The following is a 25,798-nucleotide window of genomic DNA, read 5'->3' on the forward strand; positions in this document are numbered from 1 at the left end:
ATTCTGCGACCATGAGGATGAGGAAGCAGGCACAGAGAAGTCTGGTTCTTTGATGACAGTCTGAGGCAGCTGTACCAATTCTGGGTCTTATTATGAAATTAATGAATGAATGAACCCCTTTTGTGCCTAAGTTTATCAAGTTTTCTGGTATTTGCACTCCAGTACACTTCTACATTATTACAAACAGGATAAAAACAGAACCTACTTCTGTTGTGAGATACTGTATACAGGGCCACGGTCATGGCCGGGCACAGAGCAAGCATCAGTGAACGGTGGCCCAGACATTCCTGCTGCTGCTGAAGAAAACCGGCCACCCCTTTGGCCAGTCACTCGATGGAGCGTGGGGGCAGGAAGATGGGCGGGGTGGGCCCTACCTCGATCACTGAAGTCATCAACCAGCACGATCTCGGCGATCAGCTCCGGGGGCGAGCGGTTCAGCACACTGTGGACGGTGCGGAGGAGGGAGGACCAGCCCTCGTTGTGGAAGGGGATGATGATGCTGGTGTTGGGGAGTGTCTCCAGGTAGCGCTTGCTGTTGCAGCTAGAGGGAGACACAGGGGACAAGGAGAGGTCAGGTTCAGCTCTCCTTTCGCCAACAGAACTCAACAATTGGCTAACTGCAAAGCCCACTCCTTTCCAGCCTTTAGGGAATGAGTGAGAGCCAGGGATACCTCAGTCACTTCAGAACCTCCTTCCACCTAGCATCCCGAAGCCTGGCCTCCAGTTCCTGCACACACAGTACACGGGTATAGGTATGCAAGAGCCCCCTGACTCTGTAGGAGAGCAGTTACAAACCAAAGCCAGCCAGCGCTGAGGGAGCAACATGGGGTCTGGCACTCTCCATGTGCTAACTTGTTTAAGCCTCAACAGCCACAGGAAGGTGGCTACCCATCCTCAGAATTCCCAGTGGAAGACAGAGCTTCAGTCCAACTCTGGCCTCTCTCCCTACCCCTTGCACATTCCTCACCAGTGGAGGAGAAACCATTTATCCATGAGTTTGGAAGAAGGGACTCAGCTTCACTGGCTCGGTCCCCTCTGCTCTCCCTCCCTGGGCTCTGCTTGCACATTTTCTCCTCTGCTCTCCATCAGGCACATGGTAAGCTTGGGGTGGGAGGCCGTGCCCTGTGGGCCTTTAATATCACTGTAACACCCCCAAAGAATCAACACAGTTCCTTAGTGTCATCAAATATCTAGTTGGTGCTCAAGTTTCCCTGCTCTTCTTACGTCTTTTTACAGTTGCTTAAATCAGGATCAAGACCAGGCCCACATGCTGCCTTTAGCTGATGTGTCTTCTAAGTCTCTTTTTTTCTTTACAATGTACTTGTTGAAGAAACTAGGTCCTTTGCCCTACTGGATTTCCTACAGTCTGCATTTTGCTGCTTGGGTTGCTGTGGTGTCTCTGAACACGTTCCTCTGTCCACTCTTCCTTGGTTCCAGTACTTTGGTGGTTAGATCTAGAGACGTGACCTACTTTGATGAGATATTCTGGCAACCTTTTCCTAGTGGTGTGAGCATCCCAAAGGGAAAACATACTGTCCAGTTATCTTTCCTTTTGTGATGTTGGTGGCCACCGATGACCAATGTCTAAATCCTTCATTTCACTGGAGGTTTTTAAAATGGTGATACTCTTATTCTATCATTCTTGGTTTTCTAGCAGGGATACTACAATGAAGAAAAATGACCACATCAACAATTTGTTTACCCCGAAGTACATGAAAGACATGATACATTCTTGATTATCAGTTTTTAGAATGACTCGACTCCCCAGCATCTTCCAAAGACAGCCAATTATCTGTTTTCATTAGGAGGTCATAAATGTTAACATAATATGTTTCAGTTCACTGCAAATATTATTCTTTCTGGTTCCCAAATAAAACCATCATTAGCCCAAGAGAGTCTCCTCAAGTTGGCTCCTAGTCCTTTGGATATGACCCCAGAGTACTGATAACTTCCTTGCTTTCTGATAAAGATTATAAAAGATGCTCCAGGCTTAACTTGTACGTTTTCTGCCCTCACCTGGATCAGTCATTCTGCCAAGGAACCCTGGCTCCTGATTATCATCGATATCACCATTTGGATCCTGCAATATGGACACTAAGGACCTTCATTAACTACTAGGTTGGTTATGGTTTCTACGCCTTTACACTGGTCAGAGTCAAAAATATATCTTAGTAGATTCATCATGAGTTCATGCTAAAGTTTTATATTTAATATACAAGACTATGCAGTTTTACTTAAGCTTAATCTTATATATTGAATCTCCTTTTTAATTGAGATATAATTCACATACCATAAAACTCAACATAAAATTCACCCTTTTGAAGTGTCTAATTCAGTACTTTTTAACATACTTCACCAAGTTGTACAACCATCACCACTATCTAAGTCCAGAACATTTCTATCACCCCCAAAATAAACTTCATATTCATTAGCAGTCACTAACCATTCTCCCCTCCCCTCAGGCTTAGTAACCACTAGTTTGTTTTCTGTTTCCATGGGTTTTCCTATCCTGGACATTTTATGCAAATAGAATCATATATTATGTGGTCTTTTGTGCCTGGCTTCTTTCACTGAACATGTCTTCAAGGTTCATCCATGTTTAGCATGGATTGATACTTCATTCTTTTTATGGCTGAATAACATTTCACTGCATGGATATACCATATTTCATCTATGTATTCATCAACTGATTGAAATTTGAGTTGACTGATATTTGGCTATACGAATAACACTGGCATGAACACTCATGTACAAGTTTTTGTGTAGACATGTTTTCAGGTCTCTTGGGTATATACCAAGGAGTAGAATTGCTGGGCCACAAGGTAACTCCACGTTGAACTCTTCAAGGAACTGCCAAAATGTTTTCCAAAGTGGCAAGAACATTTTACATTCCCACCAGCAACCTATGAGGGTTCCAATTTCTCCACTTTTGTTATTGTCCATCTTTTTGATTATAGCCATCCTCATGGGTGTGAAGTGTTCTTATTTTGGTTTGATTTGCATTTTCCTAATGACTAATGGTGCTGAGTATATTTTCATATACTTACTTGGCCATTTGTTTACCTTCTTTGGAGAAATGTCTACTATGAATATATTACCTTATGTGGCAAAAGGGACTTTGCAGATGTGGTTAAGGTTAAGAACCTTGAGATGACTTTGAGGACCCTGGATTACCCAAGGGGGTCCAATGTAACCACGAGTGTCCTTAAAGGTAGAGAACCTTTCTGGTTGGATTGGAGAGATGAGAAGGATGGGGCAAAGAACGGAACTGTGAGAAGGACTCAATTCACCACTGCTGGCTTTGAAGACTGAAGGAGGGGCTCATAAGCCACGGAAGGTGAGCAGCCTTTAGAAGGTGCAAACATTCCTCAGCTGATAGCCAGCAAGATAACGGGGTCTCACTCTTCATAACTAAAGTCTGCCAACAACCCAGATAAGCAAGATTCCCCCAGAACCCCCAGGAGGGAATGCAGCCTGGCCACCACCTTGATTTTCACCCAAGGAGCCCTATGTTGGACTTCGGACTTGCAGAACTGTAAGAATAACTTTGTGTTGTTTAAACTCCTACGTTTATGGTAATCTGCCATGACAACTACAGAAAACTCATACACAAGAGTCATCTTTGATACCCAGTCTGTAAACATTATTTGGAAACACTTAAAATGTAGAAGATCTCCCAAAAAATCCTCATGAGTCTCATGTGGCAGCAGTGGGCTGGAGTTGACAGTGGACACCCCTCTCTATGGAGCAGGTGCTCCCAGGGCCCCCTCAGCTCCTGCTACTCCCCACAACCTTACACCAGAGCTGCGTCAGTCCCTTGCATTGCCTCCAGGACCCCTGGAGACCTTTGAAGTTGATAGCCCAGAAGTAAAAGAGGGAGCTCCACAAGGTTGGTAAGACGTTTTTTGGAGAAAATATGTGACGACTGGGGAAAGAAACGTAACAACAAAATGTCTCCTTTCCTATGCCACTGTAATCAACTGTCCAAAGGCACCTGGGTCTCTCTGTAACTTACTCTGAAACATCTCAAAAAGGAAAATAGATTGATGGATGGAGAGAGGGATGGCCAGATATATGATAAAGTCAGTAGAGGAATACTAACTGCAGAATCTAGATGGTGCACATGAGCGCTCAATGTGCAAGTCTTTCAGAGCTTTTCTGTAGGTTTGATAATTTTCAGAAAGAAATGTTAGGGGGAAAATGGGTCAGGGTCACAGTCCCCTTAGTTTCAGATTCTGCCTTTGCTGGAGGCACCAAGGGAAGCTGGGCGGGGGAGAGTAGGAATGAACCCCTGGTGTCTGGCAGTGAGGTCAGTTCCAGCTGTGTGGACAGGACCCCCCCTAATTCTGCCGGTCCAGTTCTGCTGGACAAGTCGGTCTCTTTCCCCTTGGGACCTCGGGACTTCCTTCACATGCCATCTTGCTCCTCCATCTGGCTGGGTTGTTTTTATCCAGGCCTCACGCAGCTCCCCTCGGGCCCTTCCCCCACCTCTAATCCCTTTGGTTATGTCAGCCAGCTTTCTCTGGGAGCAGTCTCTAACTTCATTTCGTTGGCTTTCACAAATAAAGCACCTCTTCTTAAAAATCCCTTTCCCTCAACTCGGCTGGGTCCTCTGTGGCCAAGAAAAGACAGGCGATATCTAGTTTGCTACAAAAGTTCCTGCCTTCCATCCAATTTCACAGGAGGCTTGTTGGATTGAAGCAGGGTTGGGGGCGGTTGGTGGTAATAAGTTGCCTGGAGTCCACGGGGTGAAACACAATAGAGCTATTACCCCGTAGAGAGTCCTGGCTCTCTCAAATCCCAGGCTGGGCCCCACAGCCTGCCAGTAGACACGCAAACACCAGCATATATTAAGGGCAGTAGGTAATGCTATGATTGACTAAATTTATTTCTAATTTAATTTAATCATGGAACTAAAGAATATTCAGAACTCAAATGAAAGGCTCAGCTTAGATCATAGCCTGGAACATGTACCTTTGTTAGGGGGCCTGGGGGCTACTCTTTTTCTCCCTCCTCTATCCATCCACTCATTTAGTGACTAAATAAACACCCAACGACACTTGACTTTTGCCATGGGCACTAGTCATTAGTTTGGTTCCAGCTTAGTAGAGGCTCTTTGTTTAAATAAAAAATTGTGTGTGGGAATGCAAGCTGGTGCAGCCACTCTGGAAAACAGTACGGAGGTTCCTCAAAAAACTAAAAATGGAACTACCCTACGACCCAGCAATTGCACTACTAGCCATCTATCCACGGGATACAGGTGTGCTGTTTCGAAGGGACACATGCACCCCCACGTTTATAGCAGCACTGCCAACAATAGCCAAAGTATGGAAAGAGCCCAAATGTCCATCGATGGATGAATGGATAAAGAAGATGTGGGATATATATATATATATATATATATATATATATATATACACATACATACAATGGAGTATTACTCGGCAATCAAAAAATCTTGTCATTTGCAACTACGTGGATGGAACTGGAGGGTATGATGCTAAGTGAAATTAGTCAGTGAAAGACAAATATCATATGACTTCACTCATATGAGGACTTTAAGAGACAAAACAGATGAACATAAGGGAAGGGAAACAAAAATAATATAAAAACAGGGAGGGAGACAAAACAGAAGAGACTCATAAATACGAAGAACAAACTGAGGGTTATGGGAGGGGTGGTAGGAGGGGGGATGGGCTAAATGGGTTAAGGGGCATTAAGGAATCTACTCCTGAAATCATTGTTGCACTATATGCTAACTAATTTGGATGTAAGTTTAAAAAAATAAAAAATAAAACAAGTTAATAAAAAAATATATAGGTAAAAAATAAAAAAATAAAAAAATAAACAAGTGTGTGACATGCTGGAATGAATCTCTCCGGTATCCAGCAAGAAACTTGGTTCCACAGACCTGCCCAACAGCCACCTTCCTGTTGGGAGTTCATGCAAAGAGCCCCTTCTCTCCTCTTCTTATCAGGCCTCAGATCACAGCAGCAAGAGGAGGCCTGGGGATGGTGGGGAGCAAAGAGAAGGCCACCCCGTCTCCAGTGACACCCCCGTCTTAGCAGCCCTCTTTAAGACCTGTCTGCATGTTGTGTCTTGAGGGTTCAACACTGGGTGATGGGGTGTGCCCCGTTCTTTGGTGCGTGATAAACACGAAGCATCCCTTTGCCAAGTTCCTTCAGAAAGCAGCCAGAGAATGTGGTCTTCGGGAAGGGAAACTAGGGCACTGCTCCCAGTGCGAGGAGGCTGGGCTGGGCTATGACCACACAATAACAACTCTGCCTCCCCCCAGTGCATGTGCCTGATGGTTTACAGAGCACTCTTCCTTCTCTCTCCTCTAATCTATATGCTAGATATATAGCATATCTGGGGTACCAACCCCAGGAAGGAAGACGAACCAAAGTGCTGATCCCATTTTCCACATAAGGAAAACAGGGCCCAGACTGGTAAGTGACTTGGATCCAGGACTCATCTCTAGATAGCATTTATTTATTTACTTAATTTTTTAAATGTTTATTTATTTTTGAGAGAGAGAGAGAGAGAGAGAGAGAGAGACAAAGCACAAGCAGGGGAGGGGCAGAGAGAGAGGGAGACACAGAATCGGAAGCAGGCTCCAGGCTCTGAGCTGTCAGCACAGAGCCCAGAGTGGGCTCGAACTCATAAACTGTGAGATTGAGACCTGAGCCGATGTAGACGCTTAACCGACTGAGCCACCCAGACGCCCCTAGATAGTATGTATATAAAATAATGCTTCTTTTAGCTGTTGTGACAGGTGTCACGTGATTTCTCATTGTGGTTTTAATTTGCATTTCCCCGATGATTACTGAATGGCTAAAAGAAAACATAAGAAATAAGGGCTGGTGAGGATGTGGAGAAAAAGGAACACTTGTGCACTGTTGGTAGGAATGCAAACTGATGCAGCCACTTGGAAAATAGTATGGAGGTTCCTCAAAAAATTAAAAATAGAAATACCATATGATCCAGTAATTCCACTACTATTTCCCCAAAGAAAACAAAATCTAATTCAAAAAGATACATGCACCCCTATGTTTACTGCAGCATTATTTACAATAGCCAAACGTGGAAGCAGTCCAAGTGCCCATCGATAGACAATAGAATATTACTCAGCCATAACAAAGAATTAAATCTTGCCATTTGCAATGACAGGGATGGAGCTAGAGGGTATGATGCTAAGTGAAAGCACTCAAGAAAGACAGATACCATACGATGTCACTCAGTGTGGAATTTAAGAAGCAAAACAAATGAACAAAGATAAAAAGAGACAAACAAAAGAATAGATTCTTTCACTATGGAGAACAGATCGGTGGTTACCAGGGAGGAGGTGGGGGTGGGTGGGTGAAATAGGTAAAGGGGATTAAGAGTACACTTAATGAGCACTGGGTTATGTAGAGAATCGTTAAAATCATTATATTGTACACCTGAAACTAATGTAACGTTGTATGTTAATTATACTCGAATAAAAACATACCACAATGTTTTTCTTGATGACAAAAGTGATAAGGATAAAAGTCTAAAAAACACAGAAAGGCTAACAACCAACTGGTAACCACAGGAACACCCTAACACCTGGGGCTGACCTCTGCTAAACATTTAGGGAATGTCTTCCTTTGCGCTCTTCTCTGAACGTGTATTTGTTCCTATGACACGGCACATGGCAAACCCATTTGATAGCGTCCAAGTCTCTGTGGGCTCCCAGTGCAGCGTGGCCTCTGAGGTTCTTGGAAGAGCCCCTCTAGGGGCAGAAAAGAGCAGAGTAGTGCCCTTGTAGCGAGTCAAAGCAGTGACACCATGTAACTTCCAGCACATCAATCTTGATGCCCCTTGCCTCAATATTTCTGGCCCCCAATGGCACCATAAAAGGGGCACTGTGGAGTTTCAGACCTTTAATCAAATCAAGTGAAAAACAGTCCATCCCTTGCACAGGCACGTCCATCACCACCTGGTTCACAATCTGATGAGGTCCCAACCCAACAGGGCAAAGTTTAGTTACACATGCACAGCAGAAGGACAAAGGGGCATGGCCTGGGGTGCTCCCTGACCCACTCTGAAACGTGAAAAGAAGAGAAACAAAGTGACAGTCCATCTAGAGGGAAAGATTAAATAAACGGTGAATACTTCAAACTATGGAATACTGATAAGCAGTTAAAAATAAAGTGGAAGATGATAATGATGATAACAGAAAATATCTATTAAGGATTTCCATTATGCCAGGCAATGTTCTAAGCACTTTATATGCAGAAAGTAATTTTATTTAATTGTCACAATGCTCTTTCAAGGTAGAGACTATCATTACTCCCTTATAAAGAGGAGGAAACCAGACACAGAGAAACCAAGTAACTTGCCTAAGGTCAAACAGCCGGTAAGGGCTAGAGCCTGGTTTAAACCCATCTGCCCTTTACACATATTAGTAGTTTTACACAGATAATGTAGCAACGATATTAATTACACAAGCCAAAAGAAGAATGAAGACATAAAAGACAAAAATTGAGGGAGTAGGAGTCTGATGCCCTGGCTTCTAATTTCTGCTCTGCATGCAACAATCCAAGCCCCCTCTTCTTGCTGGACCTTAGGTCCCCCTCATGCCAATAGGAAACTGCATAGATGCAGTGGGCAAGACCTAGGTGCCTGCTCTGTATTCTTTCTCCTTTGGTAGTAGCATCCTGATTTTCCTTGAGGAATCTTCCACCTCTCAACTCTACAGGGTTCAGGGGGAGGTCCTTGCCTTGCCTTGAGGCTGGGCGAGGGAGTCTGGCTTAGCCAATCAGAACACTGCATCTTCCCAACCACAGTGACAGTTCAGGAAGAGGCCACCTATAAATCAGAGTAGATCTTTGCTGAGATAACCAGGAGAGAGAGAGAGAGGCTCTTTTTTGCTGAAACTGAACACGGGAGGATATAAATCTGGTCTGCCTGGGGCCACCATGTGTGTTCCCTATCTTAAACTGAATTCAACAGAATGGAAAACAGAGCCAAGAGTTGGAGAGAGGTTCCTACTGGCATCATTTAGGGATTCGGATCCAGCTAGAGATGAAGCCAAGCTCTGCTCCTGGTCTTTCTAGTTACGTGAGTCAATACATTTTCTTAAGTCTGAGATGGGTCTCTGTCACTCATCACTAAAAGAATCCTTGCTGTTTTAACTCTAGGCCCTTCCGATCAAATGAATCTGTTTTGGACTTAACGATGGTTTGTGAAGGACAGAGACATAAATGGTTCCCCAGGAGTTACCTCTGATCTGTAGGGGGCAGCTTCTGTCTCCCGCTGCAGAATTCATCACTGCTCATCACTGACTGGGAGAAAGGGCCTGGGCTGAGGGCTGTGGAGAGGGTGGGAGGCATTGGGACCACCGGGAGATAACTGAGCCCATCTGTGACTGGGCAGCCCCCAATTTAATACTCCCTAAAGGATTCTGAGCTCTTGGGGCACAAAGACAAATCTAATATACTGGCTCTCAAGATGCACCCTCAGGGCTTAATGCTGGAGCACTAGAATATAAAAGAAAAGAAGTCAAAATCAAAGGGAAGCATTTCAAAAATCTTCTCTCCAAGTCAACTTTGAATAGACCAATCCAATCATTTTGAAGGGAATTATGAAAGACATTTAATTCCCTCGCACAGGACACCATCCACAGACCAAACTGAAATACAAGTCAGTTGAATAAACCTGATGTTGCACGTGCCTAAGGGAGAAAAAGTGGTCCAGATCTGGGTTCAAGTCCTGACTCTGCCACTCTGCAGCTGGCAGAGGGTAGTTTTCTATACTCACTCAGCCTCAGTTTCTTATCTATCACATGGGGATGGTAATACCATGAGAATGTTATAACTAGGCGAGACTGCACATTAAAAACAGCCACATGGAGGAAGTAGTTACCTCTGTCCTTGGAGGTGGGTAAATGTGGAAGAGAAGTCACAGCAAAGAGAATGCTCCTGATTTCAATTCTCTTGGAATCAGGGATGGATATTCCAGAGAAAGACATAGGGCTTTAGTAAGGCTTAATTAGAGTTTTGCTCTTGTAGACATGAGTCCTATTCTTGGTACCCCACACTGTAGCCAACTCATGGCTCAAAACATTCTCATTTACTCACTCCCTCAACTATGCATGGATTCAAGAAATGTTTACTGGGCCCCTGCTATGTGACAGACACTCTGCTAAGCCCTGGGGATTACCCTAGTGAGGAACAAGTGATTGTCCCTAAGGGGATAGTGTTGAATGGGAGGCAAATAAATAAGCAGTAATAAATTATGATAATTTTTCCTACCTCCCTGCATGTGGCTGTGAGGTGAGAGCAGAACGAAAACAGCCAAGAAAGACAAAGCATGAGGGCATTAGGAGTGGTGTACCCTCACGTCCAGCTCTGCACCTTGCCAACAGAGAGCAGGTCATTAATGGTTGCTGGGTTGAACTGGAGTTGGAAGGGCCTACTCCAGCCCTTCTGTTTTCCAAGTAAGGAGGTGAGGCTTACAGAGGTTGCACGGAGATCCCAGACCACAAGGCCAGTGGATGCTGGAATGGGATCTGACGCTGGCTCTTTAGTTAAAACACAAAAAAGAAAGCCTTTGGAAACTCTGGATGTAAAGAATAAATGTGAATCATACACAGTTTCAAGGAGCTGATGTCTGCCGTCATGTTCCAAGTGCTGCCTGTGGGCTTGGCGGGTCTGTGGGCGGCTGGACCACACAGCCTAGAGATGTGGGTCTCTGAGGGTTATGATGAACTTCAGCATATAAACTACCACTGGTAGGAATGTGGATGCTTTCAATAAGCTTGCTGATATCTGTTCAACGTTTGTTCACATTTATCAGAAGTAGTTTGTATGGTTGTGGAGCCAAAAAGACAAACCATTAGTTGCATAACCTTGGGCAAGTTACCAGACCTCTGTAAGCCTCAGTTTCCTCATTTTTAAAAACGGACTTACTGGTATGAGGTGAGAAGTGAACAGGATAGGAACATCTTGGTGCTCTGTAAACACAAGGGTGCATCAAGTGCCATCTTGGTCTGAAAAGAAACATCTGTGCTGATGGTCAATCATGGTGCCTGCCTTGGCCATGCCTGAGGAAGGCTAAGAAAGGAGTCCTGAGTGGGTCCCATGACCACACCTTCCCTGGACATCATGGTGCCTGGGGCAGGAGCAGAGCCCTGGCCCAAGGGCAGTCAATCCATCAACTTGCCAGTGGTCAACAGCCTAGCAAGAAATGTGCCTAAATGGGGGGCACCAGGCCAAATTCTCTTTCTCTTTCTTGGAGATACACCTTGATGTATGGAAAGGGAGTCTAAGAGTTAATGAAGAAAGCTGACACAGAACTATACAGAGAAGAGCTAAAGCCTTGTAATGATGGGATCCAGAAATGTCTATGGGTGAGGGTGTCATAAGACAATCTAGTGTTTGGATGTGGAAAGATCTTCCCATTTCAGACACTGGGAGCCCTGGCTATGCCATGGTTCCACCTCCCCCTCCTGGAGAGCCTTGCTGGCTTTTCCCACATTCCAACTGGCTACATTCCCCTTTTCCTTTAATGCCTCTGCCTCCTTGCAGGGGACTGGCCCATTGGTTAAAGTAACTTTGCGGCCAAGGAGTCCATCCTATTCCTAAGTCCATTCTCGGGAAAGAAAAACAGAAACAAGCATCCAAAAGTTGTACTTGAGCTGAGTGAAGTGTTCTTATTTCCTCTTTATTATTTTGAAAAGAATGGGTTCTTAAGGAATTAAGATTTCTAAACTCTAGAAGTAACACTAATATGGAAATCTGGACTTCCAGGTCACGGACAGGTGAGGCTGTTGGGGCACACCGTATTGTTTCATGTGATCAGCGATGCTCTATCGACATCATGCCGACTGAGCCACGATGGCATCATAAGCAGTCACCTGAAGCTCATGGTGTTCCACCACCACTGTGCTCTCTACACTATAGCAAATTGTTCTTCAGTAAATAGAAGGGTGAGTGGTGGTGGTGGTGGTGGTGGTGGTGTGTGTGCGCGTGTCTGTGTGTGTTTTAAGGGAATGATCACTTGAAAAAATCCTTGTGGAGTGACTCTGTTGTTTGAAAGCTCCCAGTGTTTGTACTCTTAGATAAACAACCTTCTTCTAGAAATGGGTGCACAATTTTGCACTTTCTCATGGGAACTGAATCAACACGCCCTCCTCCGCCAAACAGATGATAATTTCAAGCTTTCCACTGACCAGATGGGCCTTGGGGAGTTGGGTTTGTGTGTCTTGGGAGTGGCAGAAGCCAGGATCTCTTTGGGTTGAGGAAGAAGGCCCACTACTGTTTGCAGGCCACATGCGTAGCTTCCACGTGGAAAGCCAATGAGAATCACTGAATTAGGAAGGCTGGAAGGGCCCGAAGGTCACCTTGTTTGCATTCCTTATTTTACAGATGAGGAAACGGAGGCCCAGAATGGGGAGATACCTTCCTAGAGTCACAGAGTGAGATGACATACCCATATCTCAAGGAGCGGGCCTTGAGAAAGAGTACTGCCCCAAGTGGCAACTGCAGGTGTGGGGAGGGAAGTGGGGTGGGCTAGAGATCTGGATCCAAGTCCCACATTTAGCACTGGGTCACCTTGGGGAAGTCACAGCCTCCCTAAGTCTCAGTTTCCACTTGGGTGAAATGGGGATATGATTCCATCCTCCTGAGGCTGTCACAAGGAAGGAAAGAGATATCTTAGGTGAATACAGCATCTGGCTCATAAATGGGAGTTTCCATCATCAAGAGGCTACAGTGTAGGTCATTTTCCAGCAAATGGTTTCAGTGTTCTGCTGTCCTTCCCTCTCTGTTTTGCATAAAGGATAGTCCCTTATAATAAAACATTCTCAGCAAGACTATGTCCAATGGGCTCTGGAGCTACCAAGAAGTTAAGAAGAAGTTATAAATAGCTCCAGGCTCTGGAACAAAAGGAAGAAACTGGGTTTTAGTGGGCAGAGTGTGAAAAGCTCCTGCCCCCCTATCCTCCCTCCAGATGCAGATCTGGGGCCTCTCATGACACATCCCTTCAGCAAGCCTTCTCTCCTCAGCTGGGGCTTGGCTCCCAGCCCTTCTGTACACCTCTCTGGGGGATGGGTCAGGTGCTGGCTTTCTCTTCAACAGCCTGGCTGGAATCAGAGGAGCCAGAAGATTAGTGTGACAACATGTGCCAAGGCTGACATCTTGACGAAGGTCCCTTTCCATTCAGGGCAGGCCTTGCTAAACGCCAGAAGCATCTACCGGCTCTTCCCTCTTCTCAGTGGACAGCACAGAGGATCACAAAGGCTTGTTATGATTAATTATGCGCCATCCGTTCGTCACCACTGTTCCACCCCCTAACCCACACCAGACTTCAGATACAAGCAGTACTTAAGGGATCTTGGTTTGTGCTCTCTTTTCCTTCCCTTCTGAACTCACATTTTGGAAAGCCCTTGGTTTAGACCGTATCTAGTTTTAACACAGTTGTAAAAACAACACAAAAAAATTTTTTAAAGCACACAGTGAAATCCAACAGTTTCTTCACATGGCTGTCCCACATGATAAAAGGTGGTCCTCCCACAGATGTAACATGCAAGGTATTCCATGTGCTCAAGCTTTAAACACAGGCTGACAGCAGGAAGGAGGAACTCTGGCTAATCAACATGGCATGTCAAGGTGCCCGGAACGATCGGCATGAAATAACCACCAGAAGGACCACACTTCAGATCTCAGTTAAATGCCAATTGCCAGGCAAACATCGTTAAGAGGAAATGGGCTTTAATTATCAAGATTCTTGATTCATCAAAGAGGAAAAAAGAAAAAACAAAATTGTAAAGACATGTGTTCAAGGAGGTTGCTGCCACTCTGTGTCCAGGAACAGAGAACTGAAAACCATTGGTATGCCCATCGACAGAGCAAGCGCTGAGTAGGTTAAGTTCTTGTGAAATATTACACAGCTGTTAGAAATGTCTTGGAAATCTTAAATATGGAGAACAAACAGAGGGTTACTGAGGGGGTTGTAGGAGGGGGGATGGGCTAAATGGGTAAGGGACATTAAGGAATCTACTCCCAAAATCATTGTCGCACTATATACTAACTAGACCAGATGTAAATTAAAAAAAAAAAAAAAAAAAAAAAAAAAGAAAAAAAAAGAAATGTCTTGGAAACATGACTGCAATATAATAAGTAAAAAATGCTACTTGTAGAGGAGTGCCTGGGTGGCTCAATGGGTTAAGCATCTGACTCTTGACTAGAGCTCAGGTCATGATCTCATGGTTTGTGAGTTCGAGCCCCACATCGGGCTCTGGGCTGACAGTGCAGAGCCTGCTTGGGATGCTCTGTCCCTCTCTCTCTATCCCTTTCCCGCTCATTCTCTCTCTACCTCACTCTCTCTCTCTCTAAAAATAAATAAACTTATTTTAAAAAGCTACTTGTAGAATAAAATATGTATAGTACCACCAGATTTTTGTAAAAACAAAACAAAACCAAAAACAAACCCCTTCATATGTCTATATATGTTCCATAAACAAAGAAAAAAAAAAAAACTATAAGAGGGCTAAACTGTTAACTTTCACTACCTGGGCAGATTTAGGATTGGAGGTGGGTGATTGGGGGGGGGGGACTATTGATTTATTCCCCCCCACCCCCGAGGTGTACAGTCAGGGGTGAACGATGTCCTTATCTATGCAACATGGCTCCCCAATGACCTGCTCCACTTGTCTCACCACCACGCTGCCCGGCATGCCACCTTAATGAAGGGAGAGAACAGATAATCACCCTTATCTTACAGTCATCTTTCTCCTTTTCCTTAAACCCTTTCAAGGCCAACACCACTTCGAAATCAAACTCATCTCTGTAACCACTTTTATTGAGTGTTATTTGTCTGCTCCCAGACAAACATGTATTACCTTCAGCACGGTGAGTGAAATGCAACCTGAGTAGTCTTCTGCTTGTGTCTATTTATATTTATCTAGCCAATCCTGCTCGCTATGCCTGGCCCAAGAACCTTGACGCACAAAGGATTCGAATTTAAAAACTGTCTCCCTCCTTCTCTGTGAGGAATAGGTCTCAGGCTGCTGTGTGTGAAGCAGCAGAAAGAGCATGTGCTTGGATCCAGGTTTGAGTCTTCTCTGCTTTCTACTGGCTGAGCTCAGCTTAGGTTCAGTTTGTGCGTCTGGAAAATGGAGCTAGTGATCCCCGTTAGATACAAACAATTTCAGAGAGGCTGGAGTTACAAAGAGCTGTAACAGTGTTTTTGTAAATGAGAAGACAATGTTGAAACCTAAAGGAAAAAAAATATGATCACACAAAACCTCAAAGTGGGAAGAAGTAAATCGAGGCTGGCTGGTAAAGTGCTCAGCCCCATGCTTGGCACACAAGCACTTGATAAATGGGAGACACTGTTATTACTCATGGAGAACACAGCATCCATTTCTAGAACACTTAGAAAATGCATTTGTCTGCAGAAATGATAAAAGAACACAAACCACACATCGGCTCATGGGGATGTCAAGTGGTTTTTGCCTAGCATAAATTGTAGGGGATATATATGCCCGTTTTGACACACAGCCATTTTTGCTTACAAGCCATTTATCTCCGTAATTTCAACCCAAGGGCTGAATTCACTGAAATCTGCTTTTAAAATTACAGGAAAGAAGTCAATTGGAGAGATTTTGTTGGCTGCCATTTTATTGTAAGGCTCATGAGGACCTTTAAATTCCGGTATTAGGTCCGATGGGTCAATCACTGTTGTCTGTTCAGAAGAGAGTCGTTTAATTTCAGAGGAGAACTGATTTGAGCCTCCTGAAAAATCAGTGATGCTCCCAAGGAAATCTGGACTTTTTCCTTTCCCAGCTCACAAATCACTCAGGCGACAGCCCTTCTCTCCGCCCTCCTGCCCCTACCTACACAACCGCCCTGCTAACAGCTGCCAAACTAGGGAGGCTTCACCCCTCCCGGCCTGAGCATCTCGGGGGTGCTCATCTTATACTGAAGTACTCCATTATAGAAGTGCCAAGCAAGCTCACTCCAGCACACGAATCATGATAAAAAGGGTAAAAACTGCTAATACTTACTAAATATGTCTTCCAAGCCTGTCACTGTTCTACAGAGGGTCTGACAAACCTCTCCGCACCGTGGCGGGTGGGAGAGGGGTGGGTGCGGACTCCAGCCAGTCATTCCCATTGCCGACGGTGGGCGGGGGTGGGCACGGCTCCTGCCGTGACCCGAACGTGCGCACAAACTCCGTCATCCCACACACCACACCGCAGACCACAGCCGATCTCGGATCATTTTTAGATTTACTATCCATTACGCCTCAAGCACTTCTTGCTATTCAAGGAAAGCAAGTTAATTAAAACTACAATAAAAACACAGCAACTCAAAAAGGATCCCGTCACCATTCCCATTTTTCACAACATAAATGGCACCGTTTATTAAACTGCCTACTTGACCTCGTCACTTGGATGTTTAAGAATGTCTTAAACTTGGCTGAAATAAAAATTTTGATTTTCCCCGAATCTGCTCTCCTCCAAGCCTTTGTTCCTGTAAATGGCAACTCCATCTTCACAGTTGCTCTGGCCAAAAACCTCGCATTGTCTCAGTCTCTTCTCTCTCTCGCTTTTTTTTTTTTTCCATATCCATATTGTCTATAAGTAAATCCCATCATCTCCACCTTCAAAATGTTTCTAGAACGTGGCCACTGCTTCTCTGCTCCTTCTCTGCCACGGTGGCCTGAGTCATTGTCCCTCTTCTCTGCCCGCCTGGCTGTAATAAACTCCTAACTGGCTTCCCTGCTCCACTCTTGGCTGCCTACAGTCTATTCTTAACATAGCAACTGAAGTGATCCTTTGAAAATGAAAATCAGACTATGTCGCTCAGTGCTCAAAACTCTCCAGAGTTTCCCGTTTTACTCCCTTTGGTCAAAGCCAAAGTCCCACCGTGGCCCTGACATCTCTCCAGGCTTGCTTCTCATCACTTTCCTCCTGGCTCACTGGGCTCCATAAGGCAAGCATGATGGCCCAGGGGCCTTTGCACTTATTGTTTCTTCTGCCTGCAGGACTCTTCCCCCAGTTAACTGCCCTGCTAGATAGACCTCACACTTCTTCATATCTCTGTTCATATGTCATCTCATTAGAGAGGCCTCCCACTAGCAGGGAAATAAAAATCCATTCCATTCCTATTACTTTCTCTACCCCTCACTCTGTTTATGTTTCTTATATCATTTATCACCATCTGAAAAAATAATGCATTTATTTATGACCTCTTCCACCCAGTAGAATGTAAACACCAGGAAAAAAGGAAATTTTGGCTATTTTGTTCATTGCGGTTTCCCCAGGGACTAGCCTATACAATAAGCACACATGGTAGGCACATGATAAATATTTGCTGAGTGAATGAATGAATGAATGAATGACTCACAGAGACAGTTAACAGTGACTAACAGGCTTGAGATTTCCTTAAGGCAGGGACTGACACTTGACCGTTTTAGTATAAATGAGTAGGGGCTAGCTGTATTTTAGGTGGGCTACAGACTCGGGGTGGAGGAGTGGGAAAGAAGCCCAGTGACTTTAGATTAGGTTCCTGATTTAATTAGCTCTGGGTACATCCATGACGTGGCAGGTTACATCCCTGGCCTTTCTTGCTCAGGTTTACATCACCATTTGAGAAGATTCTAGGAGTACCAATAAACATCAGGCTTTCCTGGTTCTCAAACCCTCAGCATCAGCAAGGCCACACTATCAAGGGGGGGAGGTGGTTGTCCTTGAATAGGACCTCAGCATTGCCAGCTCTCCTGGGCCCATGGGGCCATTTCCCCCTCAGGGCTTTCCCTCTTCCTGATTCCCTACCTCTTTTTCTGGGCGTTTTGGATACTGCAATGGTTAGCAAACCACGACAACAAATCCATTTCCAACTAAACTCTAGTTAGAACTCAGGGTGTACCTGTGTGACTTTTGCCCCAGATCCCTTTCCCTCCCCCATTTTGATTCTTCTATTTGCTGATCTGAAAAAAAGGTGAGTAATGACAACGATAACAATAACAGCACCTGTCCAATCTGTTCATGAGGGACGCTGGTCGATAATGTAATTTTCTCACAATATCTTCGCCTTGTTTTAGTATCAGGGTAATGCTGAGTTCACAATGAGTTGGAAAGTACTCCACTCTCTTTAATTTTTTGGAAGAGTTGGTGTAGAAGAGTTGTTTGTATTATTTCTTAAATTCTACTTCGTGGAATTCACCAATGAACCCATCTGGGCTTAAAGTTTTCTTTGTAGGGAGGTTCTTAACTATAATGTCAATTCCTTTAATATATATAGGACTATTTTGGTTAATTATTTCCTTTTTGAGTAAACTGTCAAGGAATTTATCATTTCAACTAAGTTGCTGAATTCACAGGCATAAAGTTGTTCAGAATATTCCTTTACTATTCTCCTGATCATTATAGAATCTATAGTTACATCACCTCATTCCTGATATTGGTAATTTGTGTCTTCTCTTTCTCATCAGTCTGGTTAGAAGTTAATCCATTTAATTGACCACCTCAAAGTGTCAGCTTTTGGTTTCATTGATTTTTTCCTATTGTTTTTCTCTTTTCTACTTCATTGATCTCTGCTTTGATCTTTTTAAAATTTCCTTTCTTCTGTTTATTTTGGATTAACTTGTTCTTATTTTTCTGGTTTCTTAAAGTAGAAGCTGGTGTTGTCAATTTGACACCATTTTTCTTTTCTAATATAAGCATTTAATGCTACAAATTTCCCTGTAAGTACTGCTTTAGTGACATCCCACAAATTCTGATATGTTGTTTTCATTACCATTCAGTTCAAAACATTTTTTTTAATGTTTATTTATTTTTGAGAAAGAGACAGAGCATGAGTGGAGGAGGGGCAGAGAAAGAGGGAGACAGAATACAAAGCAGGCTCCAGGCTCTGAGCTATCAGCACAGAGCCCGACGCGGGGTTCCAACTCACGAACCGTGAGATCACGACCTGAATTTGAAGTCGGATGCCCAACGGACTGAGCCACCTAGGCGCCCCAGTTCAAAACGTTTTCTAATTTTCCTTTTGATTTCTTCTTTGACCCATCTGTTATTCATATGTGAGTTATAGTTTCCAAACATTTGGAAACAGAGACTGTCCTGTTATTGGTTTCTAAATTTAATTCCACTGTGGTCAGAAAATATACTTTGTATCACTTGAATCCTTTTAAATTTATGGAGACTTGTTTTCCAACCCAGAATATGATCAATCTTGGTAAATGCTCTGCATGTACTTGAAAAGCATGTACACTCTGCTGTTATTGGGTAGAATGTTCTATAAATGTTAACTGGGTCACGGGGTTGATGACGCTGTTAAAGTCTACTATATCCTTGCTGGTTCTACTTGTTCTACCAATTTTTGAGAGAAAAGTGTTAAATCTCCTAATTGTGGCTATGTCTACCTCTCTTTGCAGTTCCATGAGTTTTTGCTTCATGTATTTTGAAGCTCTCTTATGAGGTACATAAATATTTAGGGTTGCTATATTCTCTCTCACTCCTTTTTTTAAAATGTTTATTTATTTTTGAGAGAGAGAGAGAGAGAGAAAGAGAGTGCGTGAGCATGTGTGAGAGCAAGTGGGGGAGGGGCAGAGAAAAGGGAGACAGAATCTGAAGCAGGCTCCAGGCTCTGAGCTGTCAGCACAGAGCTGACGTGGGGCTCGAGTCCAGGAACTGAGAGATCATGACCTGAGCCAAAGTCAGACACTTCACTGGCTGAGACACCCCAGTGCCCGGTTGGTATGTTCTCTTAATGAAGGATCCCTTTATTAAATTATTAAACTACCTTCTTTATCCCTGATATTCTTTGTTTTGAATTCTACTTAAACTGACATTAATACAGCCACCAAAGCTTCCTTTTGATTAGTGTTAGCATGGTAGATTTCCCCTATCTTTTTACTGTCATTTGTACCTTTATATTTAAAGTGTGTTTCTTGGGGCGCCTGGGTGGCGCAGTCGGTTAAGCGTCCGACTTGAGCCACGTCACGATCTCGCGGTCCGTGAGTTCGAGCCCCACGTCGGGCTCTGGGCTGATGGCTCAGAGCCTGGAGCCTGTTTCCGATTCTGTGTCTCCCTCTCTCTCTGCCCCTCCCCCGTTCATGCTCTGTCTCTCTCTGTCCCAAAAATAAATAAACGTTGAAAAAAAAATATTTAAAGTGTGTTTCTTGCAGGCAGCATGGAGTAGAATCTTGTTTTTTTTTTATCTAACTGGGTAAAAGGCAGAGAGTTCTGCCTTATAACTGAAACAATTAGTGCATTTACATTTAATGTGATTATCGATATGGTTAGGTTAAAGCCCATCATCTTGGTATTTGCTTTCTATTTGTCCTTTCTGACCTCGGTTCCCTTTTCTCTCTTTTTCTGCCTTCTTTTGGGTTAACTCAATATTTTCCATTATTCAATTTTACCTCCCTTGTTGGCTTATTCGCTATAACTCTTTGCTTTGCTTTTTAGTGCTTGCTTCAAGATTTATAGGATACATTTTAACAGTATACCTTCAAATGATACTATGTCACATCACAAGTAGTATGAAAATCTTATAGTAGTATATTAGCACTTCTCCTCTCTGACCTTTATGCTGGCATACATGTATAACTTTACATAGGTTTAAAACCCAACAATATGTTACTATTATTTTTGGTTACTCTGTCAGATACCTTGTAAAAAGATTTAAACAATAAGAAATAGTGTATATCTACTCACATAGTTACTATTCCCAGTGATCTTCATTCTTTGTAAATGAAGATCCCTATTTCCACCTGTTACCATATTTTTTTTCCCCTAAAGGACTTCTTTTAACATTCCTTATAGTACATAACTGCTGTAATAAATTCTTTCAGTGTCTGACAAGTCACTATTTTGCCTTTATTTTTGAAAGATACCCTCACTGGGTGTAGAATTCTAGGTTGGTAGAGTTTTTGCTTTTCATACCTTAAAGATGTTGTTACACCATGCTCTTGCCTCTATCGTTTCCACTGAGAATTCTGTCATTTTTGTCTTTGGTCCTTTCAGTTTTATTTCTCTGTCTAGTCTAAAACTTTGTCTTCATCACTGGTTTGTAGCAATTTGATGATGATATACAGTGGTGTCATTTTACTCCTGTTTCTTAAGATTGGGTTTCATTGTGCTTCTTGGATTTGTGGTTTTATAGCTGTCACTCAACTTGGAAAAATTTTGGCCATTATTTTTCTCTTCCCTTTCATAGACTCCAATTACATGGACATTTGATTGCTTAACGTTGTCCCACAGTTCATCAATGTCCTTTTTATTTTGAAAAATTCTTCTTCTGTATTTTGAGTAGTTTATTTTCCTACTCTTCAGTTTTACTCCTCCCCCCCCCCCCCCCCCGCAATATCTAGTCTGCCATTCATCCCATACACTATTTTTCATTGCAGACTTTGTTGGTTTCATTTCTAGAAGCTCAGTTTGGGTCTTTTTAAATTGTCCATGTGTCTATTTAATTTTTGAAACATATGGAATATAGTAATAATAAATGTTTTAGTGTCCTCTGCTAATTCTAAAATCTGTGTTAATTCTGGGCTTTTTTTTTTTAAGTTTATTTATTTTATTTCGAAAGAGACAGAGGCAGCACACTTGGGAGAGGGGCAGAGAGAGAGAGAGAGAGAGAGAGAGAGAGAGAGAGAGAGAATCCCAAGCAGGCTCCACACCATCAGCATGGAGGCCCACATGGGGCTCGAACCCACAAACTGAGATCATGACCTGAGCCAAAACCAAGAGTTGGACGCTTAACTGACTGAGCCACCCAGATGCCCCTGGGTTGGTTTTGATTAGTATTAATATTCCTCATTAAGGGCCTGTGAACTCTGGCCTCTTTGGTCTCCTTGGACTTCTCCTCAACTCAGGAAGTCCTCTGGGCTCCACTTGGGTTCCCCTCCCCGTACCATGGCCTGGAAACTCTCTTGAGACAAAAGTTGGGGTACCTGTAGGGCTCACCTCATTTGTTTGCCACCTCTTAAGATTTACAGACTGTCACTGACTGATGTCCAATGTCTTACAAACCATTGCTTCACACGGTTTGTCTTTAGTTGTTGTTATTTCAGGCAGGAGAGGGTCCTGTTACTCTGTCTTGGCCCCTAAATAGCAGTTTTTGTGTGTCTGTGTGTACATTCATATTTGGGGCCCTATTATTATCATTACAACTAGTGCTATAAATGTGGTTGATTTAAACTTGTGCTGGCAACCGATCTTTCTTTCCAGAGTATATATTTAATAAATCTGTGTCAAAATGTATAGACTCTAATTGGCTCCCTTGTTGCTTTTGTAACCTGTTGGAGATGTAAAGGCGATCAATAGAACACTGGCCTATTATAATAATATAAACTTCTAAGTTCTTTTGAGGAAATTCAGCCCATACCATAAACCAACCAAGTTAATTTCACAAAAAGGAATCTGGTAGATTTGGGCCTTTTATTGCAACAAAGATTCCATTCAGGTTCATTCATTACTGAAAGCTAAACCAAGGGACTGGGTAAAGCAGGTCAGGAGTGTAGATGGTTTTCATTCCTACCATGAATGTTCTCTGACGGCTTTCAGATGGATGGTCTTTGCATGGGAGAAAATGACCATTTTTTCAGAGGAGAAGTTTGCACAGGAAGCTTTGGACCCCAGCCACTTCAGCAGTCGGGGCTGTTGCCATCAGCTCTGTGTCCTGGAGGGGCCTCCACGGACGGACGGTCGCCGTGCGGCCCAACCCGCCTCCCAGGGAGCAGGGGAAGCGGGCCAGCACACCAGCCATCCTCTGTTCCTGCTCCCTCGGCAGGGGGTGCAGAGGGCAGGCCCGCTGAGCCAGCTGGCCACCTCCCATTTACAAGCCCCAGCAAGTCGGGTCAGACTGCCCTCTTTCCCTTCTCTGGGTCTCCATGGTCCTTGGTGCAGCTTCTGGTGGAAACAAATGCAGCTGGCACAAACAGCCCCTCAATCCTGTTCTTGATGTGATGTTGCCAAAATTCAGTTGGAAGAAGTAAAAGGCAAACATTACCTCAGCTCCTGATGGAGTTGTTTCAGCTCAAAGAAACCAGAGGGAGGGAGTGTCTCCACTGCTCTAATCTCACACATTTCCGAGGTCTGCAGGAAAGATGCACCCCCTGCCCTCTCCCCTCCCCAGCCCAGGAAGAAAAGGAATAGCTCTTCAAGACATCTGTCAACTCATTTCTGGAATGTCCGCTTCCATAGCTAGGGATTCTGAAAAGCCAGGGGGTCAGGAGAGAGGGGCGGGGAGTGTCAGGAGCACTGGATTTAGTGACATCCTTCATGGTGACTTAGATGCTGGCGGGGTGGCTGGGAACAGAGGAGCCTGAGGCGTCCTTTGGCTCAATTCACACCCATCTAGAACAGTGCTTCCTCACCTCACTGATGCCCTGGACCCTTCTGCCAAGCTGGTGAAGCCTATGGTCACTTCTCAGAGCAGCTTGTATAAAGAAATAAAATAAAGCAGGTTATAAAGGAAATCAAGTGGACTGGGATACAGTTATCAAAATAACTTAAAAATCTGAAATATAGTAATAAAAGTGTTTCCTTATTAACACATTAATCAACACGATCTAGTGGCTGTTCTAAAAAGTACCTTCACTTCAAAGTAGTGATGAGCATTCATTACATTTCTAGATATCTATAAAGTGATGTAAAAGTAAATGATTTCTTTTGGGGACAAGTTCACAGGTGCTTTGTTGCCTACAGTCGTAACAGAAAGGAACACCATGCTTCAGTTAGAGGTTAGTGAAAAGAAAAACACAGTGTTTTCCACATCCAGATTTTTAGAGGCTCCTGAATTCTACCCACAGACTTGTCTGTGGGCCCCGGGACTCCGAAATTAAGAAGAGCTTTCTTTTTTCTGAACTGTTGGGAAAGAGTTGTGCACTGGAGACATGGGGGCCAGGCCCCAACCTGGGGGCCTCTATCCAGCTGGGAGACTCGAACTTTTAAGCCCAAGGCTGTGCACTTCTTGCCTACTTTTCTACCTGCAGTGTCTTCTCGCAAAGGCCAGTGCTGGGTGGGGGTGTCCTTGGGAGCTCCAAAGCACCCGGAGTCTACCCTTATTGCCGATCTTCTCATCTGTGGTGTAATGACCTGCTTAGCCCATCTGTCCCCACCTCTTGCACGAGGCAGCAATCATGGCTCATTTATTGTTGTGTTCCTGATGTCAAGCACAGGGCTTGGCACGTAGCCCATTCATATATATTTAGTGACTCAACAGATGAATGGACAGATGAAAGCTGTGTCCACACCTAGCTTCTCCCTCTCGTTATAAAAATATTCCTTGATTGACACCAGTACTTCTCAGCCCTGGTTATGTAAGTGAGAATTGCTTCCCAAGGCTTCAGAAAATACTGAGACCCAAGACGGACCCCACCCCCACGCCCCAGAGATTCAGACTCCAGTGGTCTGGGGTGGGACCGTGGCCCTTGTACATCTTTAAAACCACCCCAGAAACAGCCAGAGTTGAGAGCCCACAGAGCCACAGAACAGCGGCTGAGGCGAGGGTGTAATGTTCCCAGATGAACTTCTTTCGTAGAGCCAGCAAGATGAAATTAGTGCAGAATTCTGAACTCTGCAAGGGGCTAAACACATAAATTGAGTTTCTGACCCTCGGAGTTAGGTCACAGCTCTGTGTCCAGCAACATCAGTGATATCTGAACTACATTCTCAGACTTAGATGAAAAATCTTGGGCTTGACAGTAAAGACCACGAAACAAATTGCAAATGCCACGGACAAGCGCTCCGAGCTCCGAGGCCCCACACTCCCTGCCCTCACAGCAAGAAGTCCCATGAATGGGGCCCATCCTGGATAAACAGCACCCCCTTTGTGTGGTTTCCTCATCTACAAAGCAGAGATGATAATAAGGCCAATCTCACAGCACTGCTGCAGGAACTGAAAGATAGGAATAGGGCAGAAAGCATTTCGTAAGTAGCCCAAACATGCCACCAAGATTAATTCTTTCTTACAGGCTTGCTTCAGTTTAGGTCACTTCACTTTACTGTGTTCTATAGATACTGTGTTTTTTACAAACTGAAGGCCTGTGGCGACCCTGTGTTGAGCAAGTCTGTTGGTGCCATTTTCCCAACAGTATTTGGTCACTTCGTGTGTGGGCCACATACTGGTAATTCTCACAATATTTCAAACGTTTTCATTTTTGTTATTATATCTGAATTAGCTGCAGTCTCATGATAAAACCAAAATGGATGAGGACTTGCTTCTTATGGATGAGCAAAGACAATGGTTTGTTGAGATGGAATCTACTCCTGGTGACGATGCCGTGAAGACTGTTGAAATGACAACAAAGGATTTGGAACATTACATAAACGGGAGTCGATAAAGCAGTGAGGTGAGGTTTGTGAGGACTGATTCTGGTTTTAAAAGAAGTTCTCTTGTGGGTAAATGCTATCGAACAGCATCACATGCTACTGAGAAATCTTTCTTTCAAGGAAGAGTTCATCAATGCAGCAAACTTTATTGTTTTCTTTTAGGCAATTGCCACAGCCATCCCGGTCTTCGGTAACCACCACCCTGATCTGTCAGCAGCCATCCACATTGAGGCCAGACCCTCCGCCACTGAAAGCCGAGACGATGGGTAGCATCTTTAGCAATATATATTTTTTAATGTTTACTTATTTTAGAGAGAGAGACAGAGTACCAGCGGGAGAGGGGCAGATAGAGAGAGAGAGAGAGAGAGGGAGACACAGAATCGGAAGCAGGATCCAGGCTCCAAGCCGTCAGCACAGAGCCCAACATGGCGCTCGAACCCATGAACCCGCGAGATCATGACCCGAGCCGAAGTCAGACACCTA

General features: G+C 44.0%; 1 protein-coding gene across 1 annotated transcript in view; it reads right to left on the reverse strand.

The window, feature by feature from the left end:
* The window catches only part of GALNT10 (polypeptide N-acetylgalactosaminyltransferase 10), a 224,150-nt gene that overhangs the window by 101,492 nt on the left and 96,860 nt on the right, over nt 1–25,798 (reverse strand). Inside the window, exon 4 of the mRNA XM_030328732.1 lies at nt 375–541. Coding sequence (XP_030184592.1) covers nt 375–541 — 167 coding nt within the window. The remainder of the gene's footprint in view (nt 1–374; nt 542–25,798) is intronic.

The sequence above is a fragment of the Lynx canadensis genome, chromosome A1 (assembly GCF_007474595.2).
Source record: "Lynx canadensis isolate LIC74 chromosome A1, mLynCan4.pri.v2, whole genome shotgun sequence".
NCBI lineage: Eukaryota > Metazoa > Chordata > Mammalia > Carnivora > Felidae > Lynx > Lynx canadensis.